The 19,468-nt window shown below is 45.2% G+C and overlaps 1 protein-coding gene across 1 annotated transcript in view; it reads left to right on the top strand.

The window, feature by feature from the left end:
- The window catches only part of satb2 (SATB homeobox 2), a 302,889-nt gene that overhangs the window by 202,939 nt on the left and 80,482 nt on the right, over positions 1-19,468 (top strand). Inside the window, 1 exon segment of the mRNA XM_078229234.1 lies at positions 4,388-4,585. Within this exon segment, the coding sequence (XP_078085360.1) occupies positions 4,388-4,585 (198 nt within the window).

The raw sequence follows: 19,468 nt of genomic DNA, 5'->3' as shown, positions 1-19,468 counted from the left end.
ATTCAGTAAATACTGGGGATAGAGGAAGGAAGAGGAGGAACAAAGTACATATTCCCACTACCTCAGTGTGAAAAAAGCTTCTGCCATCACTCCTGAATAGCCTTGGTCTAATTTTGGGATTGCATCCCTTTGTCCTGCATTCCCCACACAAGGAAATACTTTCCCTGCATTCCTATGCAACACAAAAATGGCTTACTCCCCAAAAACATCTTCACATTGTGACTGTCGCTGTGGCTGGAATAAATTATCCAGTTGTTTCTGAACATTAGTTCCAAAATCTAATAATTTCTCCTGGTCCTGGGCTAGTAGCTCAGCAAAAGGCTCTGTGCTGTATGTTTAATATGAATACAAATGTGCTGGTTAGGTGGATTGGCCATGCTAAATTGTCCCTTAGTGTCAGGGGGATGTGCAGACTAAATACATGGGTTTACGGGGATAGGGTCGGGTGGGATTGTTGTTGGCGTAGGCTCGATGGGCCAAATGGCCTCCTTCTGCACTGTAGGGTTTCTATGATTTGGGAGTTCCCAAGTAAAATTTACTGTCATTGGTTGCAAGTGAGTAAACAGACAAATTTATAAAGCCACTTAATCATAATCTCTGCCTAAACATTGGCAAATTAACTAGGGAGGCGCTTTATAACTATAGCCAGCATAGTATTAAAATAAAAGATTAGCCTTTGTAAATCTGACTCCATTTTGGGAATGATTTGATGTGTGGTCTGAGGTCAATGATATCACAACTCTTGTAACAATAAGAATTCGTACACAATTTATCACACCATGCAAGTCAGTGCAAGACTAATGAGAGCTCAGCCCAGGATCAACCAGTATTATGACATATAAAGCTGTAAAGACAAAACATTTGAACATGTAATTTCTGTTTGACTGGTGTTTGGCATGGATTGCATGTGCAAACTCTTGATACAACTGAGGAGATTTGCATTTTGCAAATCTATCACATGAGCCAGAAACTATGGCTGGAATTCTCCAGTCTCATATGCCTCACTATTGCTGCCAATGAGAACGGTGAATTTGGCGCTCAGCCAAATCTTCATTCACTGCAGTGGGACTGGAGAATCCTAGCAAAGGGCAAGGTTGGAGAATTCTGACCAACATACTTGAGTATTTAATAATTTTTGAAACTGGTCATAGGTATAATTATGAAAATTATAACAGACTCAATGGCCATTCGCATATTGGATTCCCTCCAAATGGCCTTCTGCACTTTTCATCTTGCTAGATACGTGTTGCAAGAGGCAGCCTCGTTGCAAAGTGGATTTCTATTTTTCCTTGCTCACTATCTCTAAATTGCATCCAGTTGCCAAAAAATTAATGCTTTCATTGTTTTATGACTTACTTGGGAGTACTGTCTCTCAATATTAAACTGTTGAAAAACCAAAGCATTTCTTGCTGTTCAAAGAAGTCGATTCATTGATTTCTCTTCAACCAGATGGACTCAGATGTATTTGCTACCTGGAATGATGCTACTACTCTATAATTGTAATTTTACCATTTATCTGTCTTGTAACAGAAAATTGTCATACTATACTATACTATCCTACAGTGCAGAAGGAGGCCATTCAGCCCATCAAGTCCGCACCGACCACAATCCCACCCAGGCCCTATCCCAAGAACCCGATGCATTTACCCTAATAGTCCCCCTGACACTAAGGGGCAATTTAGCACGGCCAATCCACCTAACCTGCACATCTTTCGGACTGTGGGAGGAAACCCACACAGACACGGGGAGAATGTGAAAACTCCACAGAGACAGTGACCCAAGCTAGGAATTGAACCCAGGTCTCTGGCGCTGTGAGGCAGCAGTGCTAACCCACTGAGCCACCATGCAGCCCCAGGGAGAATAGTCAGAGACTTTTTCCAGGGTGGAAATGTCATTTACACAGAGGCACAGGTTTAAAGTTTATTTATTAGTGTCACAAGTCGGCTTACATTAACACTGCAATGAAGTTACTGTGAAAATCCCCCCAAGTCGCCACACTCTGGCGCCTGTTCGGGTTACACTGAGGGAGAATTTAGCACGGCCCAATGCACCCTAGTCAGAAGTCTCACAACACCAGGTTAAAGTCCAACAGGTTTATTTGGTAGCACAAGCCACAAGCTTTCAGAGCGCTGCTCCTTCATCAGGTGAGTGGGAGTTCTGTTCACAAACAGGGCCGACAGAGACACTAACTCAATTTAATGGTTGGAATGCGAGTCTTTACAGGTAATCAAGTGACCCCAAGCTGGACCTGAATCGAACCTGAATCCCGGGAGTTGTGAGGCAGCAGAGCCAACCACTGCTGTACTGTTGCCTGGTCTGGAGGGCATTAGCTATGAGGAGAGGTTGGAGAAACTTGGTTTGTTCTCACGGGAGTGACGGAGGTTGAGGGGCGACCTGATAGAAGTCGACAAGATTATGAGGGGTATGGACAGAGTGGATAGTCAGAAGCTTTTCCCCAGGGTGGAAGAGTCAGTTACTCGGGGGCACAGGTTTAAGGTGCGAGAGGCAAGGTTTAAAGGAGATGTACAAGGCAGGTTTTTACACAGAGGGTGGGGGGTGCCTGGAACTCGTTGCCGGGGGAGGTAGTGGAAGCGGATACGATAGTGAGTTTTAAGGGGCATCTTGACAAATACATGAAAGGATGGGAATAGAGGGATACGGTCCCCGGAAGGGTAGGGGGTTTTAGTTCTGTCGGGGCAGCATGGTCGGTTCAGGTTAGGAGGGCCGAAGGGCCTGTTCCTGTGCTGTAATTTTCTGTGTTCACTGCGCAGGGGGAACTTGTTCACGCAGAGAGAGAGAGAGTGGGTGCCTGGAACGCGCTGCCAGAGGAGGTGGTGGATGCAGGCACATTCGCAACATTTGAGAGGCATCAGGATGGGTGCGTGATGAGGGAGGGAAGAGAGGGAGATGGGCCGAGTGAGGGCAGGAGGTTTGTTTTTGCAGTTGAGTTGGGGCATGATGATCGGCACAGGTTTGGAGGGCCGAGGATGGAAACTTGCGTCCGTACACTCACCTGTACCCGACTCCACCATAATGAAATTAGCACGCACTTTGTCAGTGAAGCGACGCTTCACAAACTTGTAGCTTTTAGTGGAGAGATCCTTTACCAGGCAGCCATTGGCATCAGTCTGAGGGGGTTTTGGGCGGGGGGGTGGTGGAAATCAGAGAGGACATGTGAGTAGAAGAGGTCGATAATGCTGACTGGCTTCTCACAGGAATTTCCCCATCATTATCCCAATCACCCGCCAAGATGGTCTGCACATAATCCCACATCAGACAGATCAGTGCTGACCCTGCGGCACTCCCTCAGCACTGACCCTCTGACAGTGCGGCACTCCCTCAGCACTGACCCTCTGACAGTGCGGCACTCCCTCAGCACTGACCCTCTGACAGTGCGGCACTCCCTCAGCACTGACCCTCTGACAGTGCGGCACTCCCTCAGCACTGACCCTCTGACAGTGCGGCACTCCCTCAGCACTGACCCTCTGACAGTGCGGCACTCCCTCAGCACTGACCCTCTGACAGTGCGGCACTCCCTCAGCACTGACCCTCTGACAGTGCGGCACTCCCTCAGCACTGACCCTCTGACAGTGCGGCACTCCCTCAGCACTGACCCTCTGACAGTGCGGCACTCCCTCAGCACTGACCCTCTGACAGTGCGGCACTCCCTCAGCACTGACCCTCTGACAGTGCGGCACCCCCTCAGCACTGACCCTCTGACAGTGCGGCACTCCCTCAGCACTGACCCTCTGACAGTGTGGCACTCCCTCAGCACTGACCCTCTGACAGTGCGGCACTCCCTCGGCACTGACCCTCTGACAGTGCGGCACTCCCTCAGCACTGACCCTCTGACAGTGCGGCACTCCCTCAGCACTGACCCTCTGACAGTGCGGCACCCCCTCAGCACTGACCCTCTGACAGTGCGGCACTCCCTCAGCACTGACCCTCTGACAGTGTGGCACTCCCTCAGCACTGACCCTCTGACAGTGCGGCACTCCCTCGGCACTGACCCTCTGACAGTGCGGCACTCCCTCAGCACTGACCCTCTGACAGTGCGGCACTCCCTCAGTACTGACCCTCTGACAGTGCAGCACTCCCTCAGCACTGACCCTCTGACAGTGCGGCACTCCCTCAGTACTGACCCTCTGACAGTGCGGCACTCCCTCAGTACTGACCCTCTGACAGTGCGGCACTCCCTCAGTACTGACCCTCTGACAGTGCGGCACTCCCTCAGCATTGACCCTCTGACAGTGTCGGACACAGAACAATACTTTGTTTAATTTGCTTGCCAGTGTGATTAAAATGGCTTTTTTCTTTTTGTGAAAGGGAAGAACATTTTAATTTCCCAGCTCAGCACTGATATCTTTTCTCAATCTTCCTGCCACAGGGATGGCTGTGTGAGTTGCTCCGTTGGAAAGAAAATCCAACTCCAGAGAACAGGACCTTGTGGGAAAATCTGTGCACTATCCTGCGTTTTCTGAGCCTTCCTCAGTCTGAAAGGGATATAGTCTATGAAGAGGAATCTCGTCACCATCACAATGAACGTTTGCAACATGTTGTCCAACTGTCTCCGGAACCTATCCAGGTAGGATGATCTTTTCTGTTGCTTTGGTTGTTACAGTAATTCTTAGTAAAAGCTCCCCAAGGCATTTAAATTAATGTAAGTTGTAAGCTGACATAGTTCATGAATAATCTTTGCTCGTAGTGATATAACTGATGAGTTATGTGCAGTGGTTACAACTGGGAATGCAAGTTATTCTGGCATCAACTATGCAGGCTGCTCTCAGTATGCTGTGAAATGATGGTAATGTTTACATCAAAAATCTCCCTTTGGAGCAACTGGATTTTGCAATAGATTAGGCACTGACCTTTTGCTTCTGGGACTTGGTATACTGATGGGATGAAAGATTTAATCTGTTGCATGAGTCTTATGCGAAATTAATTGAGGCAGCCTCAATCCAGCACCTGCTGGGTAAAAGCCAACTGCGCAACAGTGTGGTTACTCTCTAGCTGTTCTTTGCCTGATGTTATCATTGGGCAAATGAAATGGAAAGGGCATCATTCTTCAGCACCAATCTCTCCTCAGGTTAACAAGCACCAGAAGAAGCATGAAACAAAAATCATGGGGTAGAAATTTGCCTTGGATGGTCACATTAAATGGGCATGATGGCATCAGCTGCCGGTTAGACATTCCATCATTCAGCTCTATTGAAGTCACTGGAACTCCAAATGTAGCAGCGAGCATAATGGGCAGCTGATACAATACCCCTTAATTTGTCTTTCCAAGCAAGAAATGTTTCTGTGTCCATGTCCTGTAAAGGTTTATTTTCGCAGAAGCATCAACTAGTCAACCAGAGGTCATAACAACAAGGCAAGCTCTCAATGTTACCAAGTTTGTGTGTTTTTTTTAGTATTCGTTCATAGGATGTGGGGCGTTGCTAGCTCGGCCAGCATTTATTATCCATCCATAATTGCCCTTGGGAGGATGATGGTGAGCTGCCTTCTTGAACCGCTGCAGCCTCTGTGGTGTAGGTACAGTATTGTTAGGGAAGGAGTTCCAGGAATTTGAATCAGCGATGGTGAAGGAATGGCAATATATTTCCATGTTAAGGTGGTGAGCAATTTTGAGGGGAGCTTGCAGATGATGATGCTCCCATGTCATAGAGTCATACAGTGCAGAAAAGGCTCTTTGGCCCATCGAGTCTGCACGGACAGTAACTACTACTAAATGGACTAACCCCATTTTCCAGCACTTTTCTTGTATCCTTGAATGTTATGATGTTTCAAGTGCTCATCCAAATAGTTTATAAGGTTTCCAGCTTGGGATACACTTGATCAGGTCCCAGGGATTTATCTACCTTTTATGTGTTTAAAGACCTCCAGCACCATCTCTTCTGTAATGTGGATGCTTTTCAATGTATCACTATTTACTTGACTGAGTTCCCTAGCTTCCATGTCTTTCTCCACAGGAAATACTGATGAGAAATATTCCTTTCGGATCTCGCCCATCTCCTGTAGCTCCACATATAGTAAGAAGTCTCACAACACCAGGTTAAAGTCCAACAGGTTTATTTGGACTTTAACCTGGTGTTGTGAGACTTCTTACTGTGCTTACCCCAGTCCAACACCGGTATCTCCACATCATGGCTCCTCCTATAGACAACCCTATTGATCTTTAAGGGGCCCTATTCTCTCCCCAGTTACTCTTTTGCCTTTACTTATAGAATCTCGTTGATTCTCCTTTACCCTGTCTGCCAAAGCTATCTCATGTCCCCTTTTTGCCCTGCTGATTTCCCTTTTAAGTGTACTCCTGGACTCCTCAAAGGATTCACTTGACCCTAGCGGCCTATACCTGACATATGCTTCCTTCTTTTTATTGAACAGAGCTGCAATATGTCTAGTCATCCAATGTTCCCTACTCCTGCCAGCTACAGCTCTATTGTTGAATAAAAGTTCCTGTATTGAGGTACAGTTCCATTGCTGAATAAAGGTTCCTGTAGGCAGCCACAGGTCCTTTGTGGAATAAAGGTACCTGTACTGAGCTACAGGTCTGTTAACAAATAAAACATCCTGCAGTGAAGTGCACATCATCTGCTGAAGGAAGGTTCCTGTACTGAGCGACAGGTTTATTTCTGAATAAAGGTTCCTGTAATGGGGTACAGGTCTATTGCTGAATAAAAGTTCCTCTTGTGAGGTACAGTGTATTGCAGAATAAAGGTGTCTGTGGTGAGGTACAGGTCTATTAACAAATAGAACATCCTGTCATATGATACATGTTATTGCTGAATAAATGTTCCCGTTGTGAGGTACAGGCATGTTGCTGCATTAAATTCCTTGTAATGAGGTTCTGTTCTGGTAGATAAATCCCCAGGACCTGATCAATTGGGAGAGGGGAATATTAAATTGGGAGAGGGGAGTGTGCAGCGGGACCTGGGTGTCCTTGTGCACAGTCACTGAAAGTAAGCATGCAGGTGCAGCATGCGGTAAAGGAAGGCAAATGGTATGTTGGCCTTCATTGCGAGAAGGTTTGAGTTCAGGAGCAGGGATATGTTGTTGCAATTATACAGTGCCTTGGTGAAGCCAAACCTGGGGTATTGTGTGCAGTTTTCGTCTCCTTTTCTGAGGAAGGATGTTCTTGTTCTTGAGGGAGTGCAGCAAAGGTTTACCAGGCTGATTCCGAGAATGACGGGACTGATCCATGAGGAGAGATTGACTAGTTTAGGATCATTTTCGCTGGAGTTCAGACGAACGAGGGGTGATGTCAGAGACTTATTAAATTCTAACAGGACTAGACAGGGTGAATGCAGGGAGGATATTCCCGATGATGGAGGAGTCCAGAACCAGGGGTCACAGTCTGAGGATTCAGGGTAGACCATTTAGGACGGAGGTGAGGAGACATTTCTTCACCCAAAGAGTGGTGAGCCTGTGGAATTCATTATCACAGGAAGTAGTTGATACCAAAACATTGAATGTATTCAAGAGGCAGTTGGATATAGCACTTGGGGCGAATGGGATCAAAGGTTATGGAAATAAAGCAGGATTAGGCTACTGAGTTGGATGATCAGCCATGACCGTAATGAATGGCGGAGCAGGCTCAAAGAGCCAAATGGCTTCCTCCTGCTCCTATCTTCTATGTTTCTATGTTCTATTTCTGATTGAAGGTTCCTGTAGTGAAGAAATTATTGCTGAAGAAATTTTCCTGTAGTGAGATAGAGGTTTATTGTGAATGTAAGTTTCTGTAGTGAAGTACACGTCTCGCTGAATACATGTTCCTGTAGAGAGCTACAGCTCTATTGCAAAATAAAGCTTCCTGTAGTGGGTACAGGTCTATTGCTGAACAAAAGTTCCTGTAGTGAGGTTTTTTTATTCATGGGACATGGGTGTCGCTGACTGGCCAACATTTAGTGCCCATCCCTAGTTGCCCTTGGAGGGCAGTTGAGACTCAATCACATTGCTGTGGCTCATGCAGGCCGGAAAAGATAAGAACGGCTGATTTCCTTTCCTAAAGGACATTAGTGAACCAGATGGGTTTTTTCAACAATGGTTTCATCATCATCAGTAGATTCCTAATTCCGGATGTTTTTTATTGAATTCAAATTCCACCATCTACTGTGGCGGGATTCGAACCCAGTTACCCAGAACATTAGCTGAGTTTATGGATTAATAGTCTAGTGATAATACCACTAGGCCATCGCCTCCCCTGTTCTATTGCTGAATAAAGGCTCCTGGAGTGAGATACAGGTCTATTGCTGGATAAATGTCCTTGTAGTGAGGTACAGGTATATTGCTGAATGAAAATTCCTAGAGTGAGGCATAGGTCTGTTCCTGATTAAAGGTTTCTGTAGTGAGGTACAGTCTATTGCTGAATAAATGTTCCAGAATCCAGTATTAAAAATATTGGGCACTATCTTACTGGCCATGCATGTCCTGCAGCCATTGCAGTGAGGACAGAGAATTTGGTGCCCAGCCACATCTCCATTCACTGCAATGGGACCAGAAAATCTCACTGGCATGAATGGCTGTATGATTCCGCCCATTTTATCAGAGCACTTGGTAAACTGTGGTAGAGTTTGGACAGAGTCAGCACGGATTTACGAAAGGGAAATCATGCTCGACATATCTACCGGAATTCTTTGAGGATGTAACTAGAAGAGATGAGGGGGAGCCAGTGAATGTGGTTCATTTGGACTTTCAGGTGGCTTTCAACAAAGTCCCATATAAGAGATTAGCGTGTAAAATTAAAGCACATGGGATTAGGGGTAGTATAGAAATCTGGTTGACGGACAGAAAACAGAGTAGGAATAAATGGGTCATTTTCCAAATGGCAGGCCGTGACTAGTGGGGTACTGCAGGGCTCAGTTCGAGGATTTCAGCTATTAACAATATATATTAATGATTTAGATGAGGGAACTAAATGTAATATCTCCAGATTTTAATGGTATAAGGCAAGAAGTTTCAAAAGTTAATTGGGGGAGTCTGTGGGAAGGCAAAGGGACATCTGGTAAGTGGGAGGCTTTCAAAAGTGTGTTAACCAGGGTTCAGGGTAAGCACATTCCTCTTAGAGTGAAGGGCAAGGCTGGCAGAAGTAGGGAACCCTGGATGACGAGGGATACGGAGGCCCTGGTCCTGAAGAAGAAGGAGGCACATGACATGCATAGGCAGCTGGGATCAAGTGAATCCATTGAAGAGTATTAACGGTGTAGGAGTAGAGTTAAGAGAGGAATCAGGAGGGCAAAAAGGGGACACGAGATTGTTTTGGCAGATAAGGAAAGGAGAATCCAAAGAACTTCTACAAATACATAATGGGCAAAAGAATAACAAGGGAGAGAGTAGGGCCTCTTAAGGATCAACAAGGTCATAGATGGGTGAGATCCTAAATGAATATTTCTCATCAGTATTCACTGTTGAGAAAAGCATGGATGTTAGAGAACTTGGGGAAATAAATAGTGATGTCTTGAGGATGTACATACTACAGAGAAGGAGGTGCTGGAAGTCTTAAAACGCATCAAGGTAGATAAATCCCCGGGACCTGATGAAGTGTATCCCAGGACATTGTGGGAGGCTAGGGAGGAAATTGCAGGTCCTCTAGCAGAGATATTTGAAACATCGATAGTCACAGGTGAGGTGTCAGAAGATTGAAGGGTGGCAAATGTTGTGCCTTTGTTTAAAAAGGGCTGCAGGGAAAAGCCTGGGAACTACAGGCCAGTGAGCCTCACATCAGTGGTGGATAAGTTGTTGGAAGGTATTTTAAGAGACAGGATCTACAGGCATTTAGAGACGTAAGGACTAATTATGGACAGTCAGCATGGCTTTGTGAGTGGAAAATCATGTCTCACAAATTTGATTGAGTTTATTGAAGAGGTCACCAAGAAGGTAGATGAGGGCAGTGCAGTTGATGTTGTCTACATGGACTTTAGCAAGGCCTTTGACAAGGTACCACATGGTAGGTTGTTGCATAAGGTTAAATCTCATGGGATCCAGGGTGAGGTAGCGAAATGGATACAAAATTGGCTTGATGACAGAAGACGGAGGGTGGTTGTAGAGAGTTGTTTTTCAGACTGCAGGCCTGTGACCAGCGGTGTGCCTCAGGGATCAGTGCTGGGTCCACTGTTATTTGTCATTTATATTAATGATTTGGATGAGAATATAGGAGGCATGGTTAGTAAGTTTGCAGATGACACCAAGATTGGTGGCATAGTGGACAGTGAAGAAGGTTATCTCGGATTGCAACAGGATCTTGATCAATTGGGCCAGTGGACTGATGAATGGCAGATGAAGTTTAATTTGGATAAATGCGAGGTGATGTATTTTGGTAGATTGACCCAGGGCAGGACTTACTCAGTTAATGGTAGAGCGTTGGGGAGAGTTACAGAACAAAGAGATCTAGGGGTACATGTTCATAGCTCCTTGAAAGTGGAGTCACAGGTGGACAGAGTGGTGAAGAAGGCATTCGGCATGCTTGGTTTCATTGGTCAGAACATTGAATACAGGAGTTGGGACGTTTTGTTGAAGCTGTACAAGCCACACTTGGAATACTGTGTGCAGTTCTGGTCACCCTATTACAGAAAGGAGATTATTAAACTAGAAAGAGTGCAGAAAAGATTTACTAGGATGCTACCGGGACTTGATGGTTTGAGTTAAAAGGCGAGGCTGGATAGACTGGGACTTTTTTCTCTGGAGCGTAGAAGGCTGAGGGGTGATCTTATAGAGGTCTATAAAATAAAGAGGGGCACAGATCAGCTAGATAGTCAATATCTTTTTCCAAAGGTAGGGGAGTCTAAAACTAGAGGGCATACGTTTAAGGTGAGAAAGGAGAGGTACAAAAGTGTCCAGAGGGGCAATTCTTTCACACAGGGTGGTGAGTGTCTGGAACAAGCTGCCAGAGATAGTAGTAGAGACAGGTACAATTTTGTCTTTTAAAAAGCATTTAGACAGTTACATGGGTAAGATGGGTTTCGAGGGATATGGGCCAAATGCGGGCAATTGGGACTCGCTTAGACGTTTAAAAAAAAGGGCAGCATGGACAAGTTGGGCCGAAGGGCCTGTTTCCATGCTGTGATTTTCTGACTCTATTTACAGATGACACAAAGCTGGGTGGGAAGGTAAGCTGTGAGAAGGATGCAGAAATGCTTAAGTGTGATTTGAACAAGCTGAGTGAGTGGGTAAGTGCATGGCCAGATGCAGTTTAATGTGGATAAATGTGAGGTTATCCATTTTATTACCAAAAACAGGAAGACATTATTATCTGAAAGGCTGTAAATTGAGAAGGGAATGTGCAATGAGACCTGGCTGTCCTTGTATAGCAGCCACTGAAGGTAAGCAAGCAGGTACAACAGGCAGTAAAGAAAGCAAATGGCATGTTGACCTTTATAGCGAGAGGATTCGAGTACAAAGAACGGCACAGGAACAAACCCTTCGGCCCACCAAATCTACGCCGATTACGTTGTCCTATCTATTCCTTCATCTATTCTATTTTTTCCCCTATCTATCCCCCGCCTGTTCATGTGTCTATCCAGATAAGTCTTAAATGCCACTAATGTAACTGCCTCAACCACCTCACATGGCAGTGCATTCCAGACCCCCACCACCCTCTGTGTGAAAAAATCTTCCCCCCAACATCTCCATTGAACCTTCCCCCCCCTTATCTTGAACTTGTAATCTCTACTACTTGTAATTTCTGCCCTGGGAAAAAGCTTCCAACTGTCCATCTTATCTATGCTCCTCTTAATTTCATAAACCTCTATCAGGTCACCACTCAGCCTCCATCTTTCCAGGGAGAACAATCCCAGTTTATTCAATCTCTCCTCATAGTTAATACCCTCCATACCAAGCAACATCCTGGTAAACCTTTCCTGTACGCCTTCCATGTCCTTCTGTTAGTGTGGCGACCAGAATTGGACACAGCATTCCAAATGTGGCCTAATCAACGTTTTATAGAACTAACATCATTTGCCAACTTGATGCCACGACCGATGAAGGCAAGCATGCTTTGCGCTTTCTTCACCAACTTTTCCACCTGTGCTCCCACTTTTAAGGATCTGTGGACCTGTATCCCAGATCTCTCTGTGGGCCTAAGCTCCTGATTGTTCTGCCATTTATTTTATAGCTTCCACCTCAATTGGATCTACCAAAATGCATCACCTCGCATTTATCTGCAATAAATTCCATCTGCCATTTTTCCGCCCAATTTTCCAGCGCATCTAAATCCTGCTGTGTTCTCTGACAATCTTCATTATCCGCAACTCCAGCAATCTTAGTATCATCCGCAAACTTGCTAATCAGACAAGCTACGTTTTCTTCCAAGTCATTTATCGATATTACAAACAGAGGTCCCAGCACTGATCCCTGCGGAACACCACTAGTTACAGACATCCATTCAGAAAAACACCCTTCCACTGCTACTCTCTGCCTTCCATGGCCAAGCCAGTTCTGAATCCATCTCGCTAGTTCACCCTTGATCCCATGTGATTTAATCTTTTGCACAGCCTGCCATAAGGGACCTTTGTCAGATGCTTTACTGAAGTCCATGTAGACAACATCCACAGCCTTTCCCTCATCAATTAGTTTTGTCACCTCGTCAAAAAACTCTATCAAATTACTGAGTCATGACCTCCGTCATACAAAGCCATGCTGTCGCTAATAAGACCATTCAGTTCAAAATGTGTATAGATCCTATCCCTAAGAATCTTCTCCAACAATTTCACAATCAGTGATGTCAAGCTCACTGACCTATAATTACCTAGACAATCTTCCTTGCTACCCTTCTTAAATAACGGGACAACATTGGCTATTTTCCAATGCTCTGGGACCTCACCCGTGGCCAATGAGGCAACAAAGGTTTCTGTTAGAAGCCCAGCAATTTCCTCTCTTGTCTCCCTCAGCAATCTGGGATAGATGCCATCTGGTCCTGAGGATTTGTCTACCTGAATGCTTTTTACTACACCTAACACTTCCTCCCTCATAGAGGAGCAGGGATGTCTTGCTGCAATTATTACAGAGCCTGAAATATTGTGTGCCGCCTTGGTCTCCTTATCATAGAAAAATCAGAGAATTACTGCAGCGCGGAGGAGGTCATTCGACCCGTCAAGGCTGTACCGACGACAATCCTAGCCAGGCCCTATTCCTGTAACTCCATGTATTTACCCTGCTAATACCCCTGACACTAAGGGGCAGTTTAGCATGGCCAATCTAGCTAACCAACACATCTTTGGAATGTGGGAAAAAACGGTGCACCCTGAAGAAACCGACACAGACACTGGGAGAACGTGCAAGCTCCATACAGACAGACACCCAAGGCCGGAATTTAACCTGGATCCCTGGCGATGTGAGGCAGCAGTGCTAACCATTGTGCCACCGTGCCGCCCATTATCTGAGGGAGGGTGTTCTTGCAATTGAGGGAATGCAGAGAAGGTTTACCAGACTGATTCCTGGATGATGGGACTGACGTATGAGGAGATGGCTAGATGGGTGGAGAACTGGCTTGGCCATAGGAGACAGAGGGTAGTGGTCAAAGGGTCTTTTTCCGGCTGGAGGTCTGTGACCAGTGGTGTTCCGCAGGGCTCTGTACTGGGACCTCTGCTATTTGTGATATATATAAATGATTTGGTAGAAGGTGTAACTGGTGTAATCAGCAAGTTTGCAGATGACACGAAGATGGGTGGGACTTGCGGATAGCGAAGAGCATTGTCGGGCAATACAGCAGGATATAGATAGGCTGGAAAATTGGGCGGAGAGGTGGCAGATGGAGTTTAATCCGGATAAACGCGAAGTGATGCAATTTGGAAGAAATAATGTAGGGAGGAGTTATACAATAAATGGCAGAGTCATCAGGAGTATAGAAACACAGAGGGACCTAGGTGTGCAAGTCCACAAATCCTTGAAGGTGGCAACACAGGTGGAGAAGGTGGTGAAGAAGGCATATGGTATGCTTGCCTTTATAGGACGGGGTATAGAGTATAAAAGCTGGAGTCTGATGATGCAGCTGTAGAGAACGCTGGTTAGGCCACATTGGAGTACTGCGTCCAGTTCTGGTCGCCGCACTACCAGAAGGACGTGGACGCGTTAGAGAGAGTGCAGAGAAGGTTTACCAGGATGTTGCCTGTCTTAGCTATGGGGAGAGATTGGGTAAACTGGGGTTGTTCTCCCTGGAAAGACGGAGAATGAGGGGAGATCTAATAGAGGTGTACAAGATTATGAAGGGGATAGATAGGGTGAACGGTGGGAAGCTTTTTCCCAGATCAGAAGTGATGTTCACGAGGGGTCACGGGCTCAAGGTGAGAGGGGTGAAGTATAACTCAGATATTAGAGGAATGTTTTTTTACACAGAGGGTGGTGGGGGCCTGGAATGCGCTGCCAAGTAGGGTGGTGGAGGCAGGCACGCTGACATCATTTAAGACTTACCTGGATAGTCACATGAGCAGCCTGGGAATGGAGGGATACAAACGATTGGTCTAGTTGGACCAAGGAGCGGCACAGGCTTGGAGGGCCGAAGGGCCTGTTTCCTGTGCTGTACTGTTCTTTGTTCTTTGTTCTTTGAGAGATTGATTCAGTTATGATTATATATGCTGAAGTTTAGAAGCATGAGGAAGGTATTCATGGAAACATATAAAATTTTAACAGGGTAGGTACAGGAAGGATGTTACCGATGGTGGGGATGTCACTAATCAAAGGTTGTGGAGTAAATCTTTTAGAAATGAATTGTGAGAAATTTCTTTACCTCGGGAGTGGAAAGTCTTCGGAATTTGTTACCACAGAAGCATTGAGGTCAAAACATTGTATGTTTTCAAGAAGGAGTTAGGTATAGCTGGGATGAAGGTGAGCAAAGGATGTGGAGAGGAAGGGGGATCAAGCTATTGAGTTGGATGTTCAGCCATGATAATTAATGATGGAGCAGGCTTGAAGGGCCAAATGGACTACTGCTCCTATTTTCTATGTAGTGAGGTACATGTCAAATGCTGAATTAAAGTTCCTGTGAGGTAGAGGTCTATTGCTGAATAGAGGTTCCTGTAGTCACGACAGAAACATTTATTCAGCAATAGGCCTGTACCTCATTACATGGACCTTAATTCAGCAATGGACCTGTACCTCACTACAGGAACATTTAAGAACAAAGAATAAAGAACAGTACAGCACAGGAAACAGGCCCTTCGGCCCTCCAAGCCTGTGCCGCTCCTTGGTCCAACTAGACCATTCGTTTGTATCCCTCCATTCCCAGACTGCTCATGTGACTATCCAGGTAAGTCTTAGACAATGCCAGCATGTCTGCCTCCACCACCCTACTTGGCAACGCATTCCAGGCCCCCACCACTCTCTGTTTAAAACGTCCCTCTGATATCTGAGTTATACCTCGCCCCTCTCACCTTGAGCCCGTGACCCCTCGTGATCGTCACCTCCGACCTGGGAAAAAGCTTCCCACTGTTCACCCTATCTATACCCTTCATAATTTTGTACACCTCTATTAGGTCTCCCCTCATTCTCCGTCTTTCCAGGGAGAACAACCCCAGTTTACCCATTCTCTCCTCATAGCCAAGACCCTCCATACCAGGCAACATCCTGGTAAATCTTCTCTGCACTCTCTCTAAAGCCTCCACGTCCTTCTGGTAGTGCGGCGACCAGAACTGGATGCAGTACTCCAAATGTGGCTTAACCAGCGTTCTATACAGCTGCAACATCAGACTCCAGCTTTTATACTCTATACCCCGTCCTATAAAGGCAATCATACCATATTCCTTCTTCACCACCTTCTCCACCTGTGCTGCCACCTTCAAGGATTTGTGGACTTGCACACCTAGATCCCTCTGTGTTTCTATACTCTTGATGGCTCTGCCATTTATTATATAACTCCCCCCTACATTAGTTCTTCCAAAATGCATCACTTCACATTTATCTGGATTAAATTCCATCTGCCATTTCTCTGCCCAATTTTCCAGCCTATCTATATCCTGCTGTATTGTCCGACAATGTTCATCGCTATCCGCAAGTCCAGCCATCTTCGTGTCATCCGCAAACCTGCTGATAACACCAGTTACACCTTCTTCCAAATCATTTATATATATCACAAATAGCAGAGGTCCCAGTACAGAGCCCTGCGGAACACCACTGGTCACAGACCTCCAGCCGGAAAAGGACCCTTCGACTGCTACCCTCTGTCTCCTGTGGCCAAGCCAGTTTTCTACCCATCTAGCCACCTCTCCTTGTATCCCATGAGCCTTAACCTTCTTAACCAACCTGCCATGAGGGACTTTGTCAAATGCCTTTTACTGAAATCCATATAGACGACATCCATGGCCCTTCCTTCGTCAACCGTTTTTGTCACTTCCTCAAAAAACTCCACCAAATTTATAAGGTACGACCTCCCTCTTACAAAACCATGCTGTCTGTCACTAATGAGATTGTTCCGTTCTAAATGCACATACATCCTGTCTCTTCGAATCCTCTCCAACAACTTCCCTACCACGGACATCAAGCAGAAGACCTGTACAGCTCTACTATGAACAAAAGTTCCTATAGTGAGGCACAGGTCTATTACTGAATGAAAGTGCCTGTAGTGAGGTATAGTTCTATTGCTGAGTATATGTTCCTGTAGTTGGGCACAGGTCCATTGCTGAATAAAATTTCCCATAGTGTGATACAGGTGTATTGCTAAGTTAAAGTTCCTGTAGTCAGGTATAGAACTATTGCTGTATAAAAGTTTCTGTAGTGAGGTGCAGGTCTATTGTTGAATAAATGTTCCTGTTGTGTGGTACACCTCTGTTGCTGAATCAATGTTTCTGTGTTGAGGTACAGTTCCACTGTGGAATAAAAGCAATGTACAAGTCTATTGGCGAATAAACCTTCCTGTTGAGAGGTACAGTTCTATTGCTGAATAAAAGTTTCTGCAATAAGGCACAGGTCTATTGCTGAATAAAAATCCTTGTAGTGAGGTACAGGTCTACTGAATAAAATTTCCTCTGGTGAGGTACATTTTCTTTTTTTGTTGATTAAAATTACTTTTAGTCAAGGTCAGGTCCGTTGCTGAATAAATGTACCTGCAGTGAGGTACAGGCAACTGCTGAATAAAAGTTTATCTAGTGATCTGCAGGTCTATTGCTGAAAAAAAAGTTTATGTAGTGAGGTACATTTATATTGCTGAATAAAAGTTTCTGTAATAAGGTACAGTTCTATTGTTGAATAAAATTTCCTGCAGTGCGATACATAGAATCAAAGAAACATACAGTGCACCAACATATGGGAAACACCTGATCTCTCATCTGATCCCATTTACCAGCACTTGGCCCATAGCTGGAATGTTATGAGGTGCTCATCCAGGTACTTTTTAAAGGATGTGAGGCAACCTGCTTCTACCACCCTCCCAAGCAGTGCAGTCCAACTGTCACCACCCTCTGGGTAAAAATAAGTTTTTCTTCACATTCCCCCTAAAACCTGCTGCCCCTCACCTTGAACCTATATCCCCTCATGAATGACCCTTCAACTAGGGGGAACAGCTGCTCCTTATCCATTCTGTCCATGTCCCTCATAATCTTGTACACCTCGATTTGATCACCCCTCAGTCTTCTTTGCTCCAACAACAAGCCAAGCCGACCTAAACTCTTTTCATAATGTCCAAATCAAGAGAACTAAGATGAACTATGAAAGGAAATGAGCAGAAAACATAAACACTGATACTAAAAGCTTCTATAAGTATATAAAAAGGAAAAGAATAGCGAAAGTCCTTCAGAGAATGATAATGGTGAGGTAATAATGGGAAACTTAGAAATGGCAGAGGCATTAAACCAATATTGTCTCTATTTTCACAGTGGAAGATAGTTTTTTTCCCCCAAAATCGAATGTTACTACAGAGGAACTTGGTGAAATTCTTATAACAAGGGACAAAGTATTAAATAAACTGACGGAATTAAAGGCAGATAAGTCCCCGGGGCCTGCTGGCCTGCACTAGAGTGTATTGAAGGAGGTTTTTTGATTTGATTTGATTTATTATTTTCACATGTATTAACATACAGTGAAAAGTATTGTTTCTTGCGCACTATACAGACAAAACATACCGTTCATAGAGAAGGAAACGAGAGAATGCAGAATGTAGTGTTACAGTCATAGCTAGGGTGTAGAGAAAAATCAACTTAATGCAAGGTAAGTCCATTCAGAAGTCTGACAGCAGCAGGGAAGAAGCTGTTCTTGAGTCAGTTGGTACATGACCTCAGACTTTTGTATCTTTTTCCCGAAGGAAGAAGGTGGAAGAGAGAATGTCCAGGGTGCGTGGCGTCCTTAATTATGCTGGCTGCTTTGCCGAGGCAGCGGAAAGAGTAGACAGAATCAATGGATGGGAGACTGGTTTGCGCGATGGATTAGGCTACATTCATGACTTTTTGTAGTTCCTTGCGGTCTTGGGCAGAGCAGGAGCCATACCAAGCTGTGATACAACCAGAAAGAATGCTTTCTATGGTGCATCTGTAAAAGTTGGTGAGAGTCGTTGCTGACATGCCAAATTTCCTTAGTCTTCTGAGAAAGTAGAGATGTTGGTAGGCTTTTTTAACTATAGTGTCGGCATCGGGGAACCAGGACAGGTTGTTGGTGATCTGGACACCTAAAAACCTGAAGCTCTCGACCCTTTCTACTTCGCCCCATTGATGTAGACAGGGGCATGTTCTCCTTTACGCTTCCTGAAGTTGATGACAATCTCCTTCGTATTATTGACTTTGGGGGAGAGGTGGCAGTGGATGCAATATGATATTCCAAAATTCTCTGGATTCTGGAAAGGTACGATTGCAGCATTTAAGGGGCATCTAGAAGAATACATAAATAGGATGGGAATGGAAGGATAAGGACTCCATAAGTGCATACGGTTTTAGTTTAGACAGGCATCATGATCGGCGCAGGCTTGGAGGGCTGAAGGGCCTGTTCCTGTGCTGTACTGTTCTTTGTTCTTTGTACCAATGGCTTGGAAACACGTAATGTGGCAACCTTATTCAAAAAAGGAAACAGGCAAAAAGTGGGAACTATAGATCAGTTAGTTTGACCTCTGCGGTGGGAAGTTGCTGGAGTCAATCATTAAGGAAGAGATGAACACTTGGAAAAACAAAGCTCAATTCACCCGTGTCACTCTGGTTTTATGAAGGGCAAGTTATACTTGACAAAATTGCGGGAATTCTTTGAGGATGTAACCAGCAAGATGGAAAATGGGGATCCTATGAATGTGGTATATCTAGACTTCCATTAGTTATTTGACACAGTGCCTCATAAAAGACTGATCCAGAAGGTTAGATCCCAGGGGATTGGGGGTAAAGTATTGGCTTAGATAGAGGATTGGCTGACTAACAGAAAACAGAGCGTTAGGATAAATGGGTCTTTCTCTGGATGGCGAATTAGTGGGGTGCCGCAGGGTTCAGTCTTGGTCCTCAACTATTTACAATCTATATAAATGAGCTGCAAACAGGGACAGAGTGTAACAAAGCAAAATTCGTGGATGATACTA

Source organism: Mustelus asterias, chromosome 14, assembly GCF_964213995.1.
Source record: "Mustelus asterias chromosome 14, sMusAst1.hap1.1, whole genome shotgun sequence".
Taxonomy (NCBI): domain Eukaryota; kingdom Metazoa; phylum Chordata; class Chondrichthyes; order Carcharhiniformes; family Triakidae; genus Mustelus; species Mustelus asterias.
Note: the sequence above shows the minus strand (reverse complement) of the source record. Positions and strands in the feature narration are given on the sequence as shown.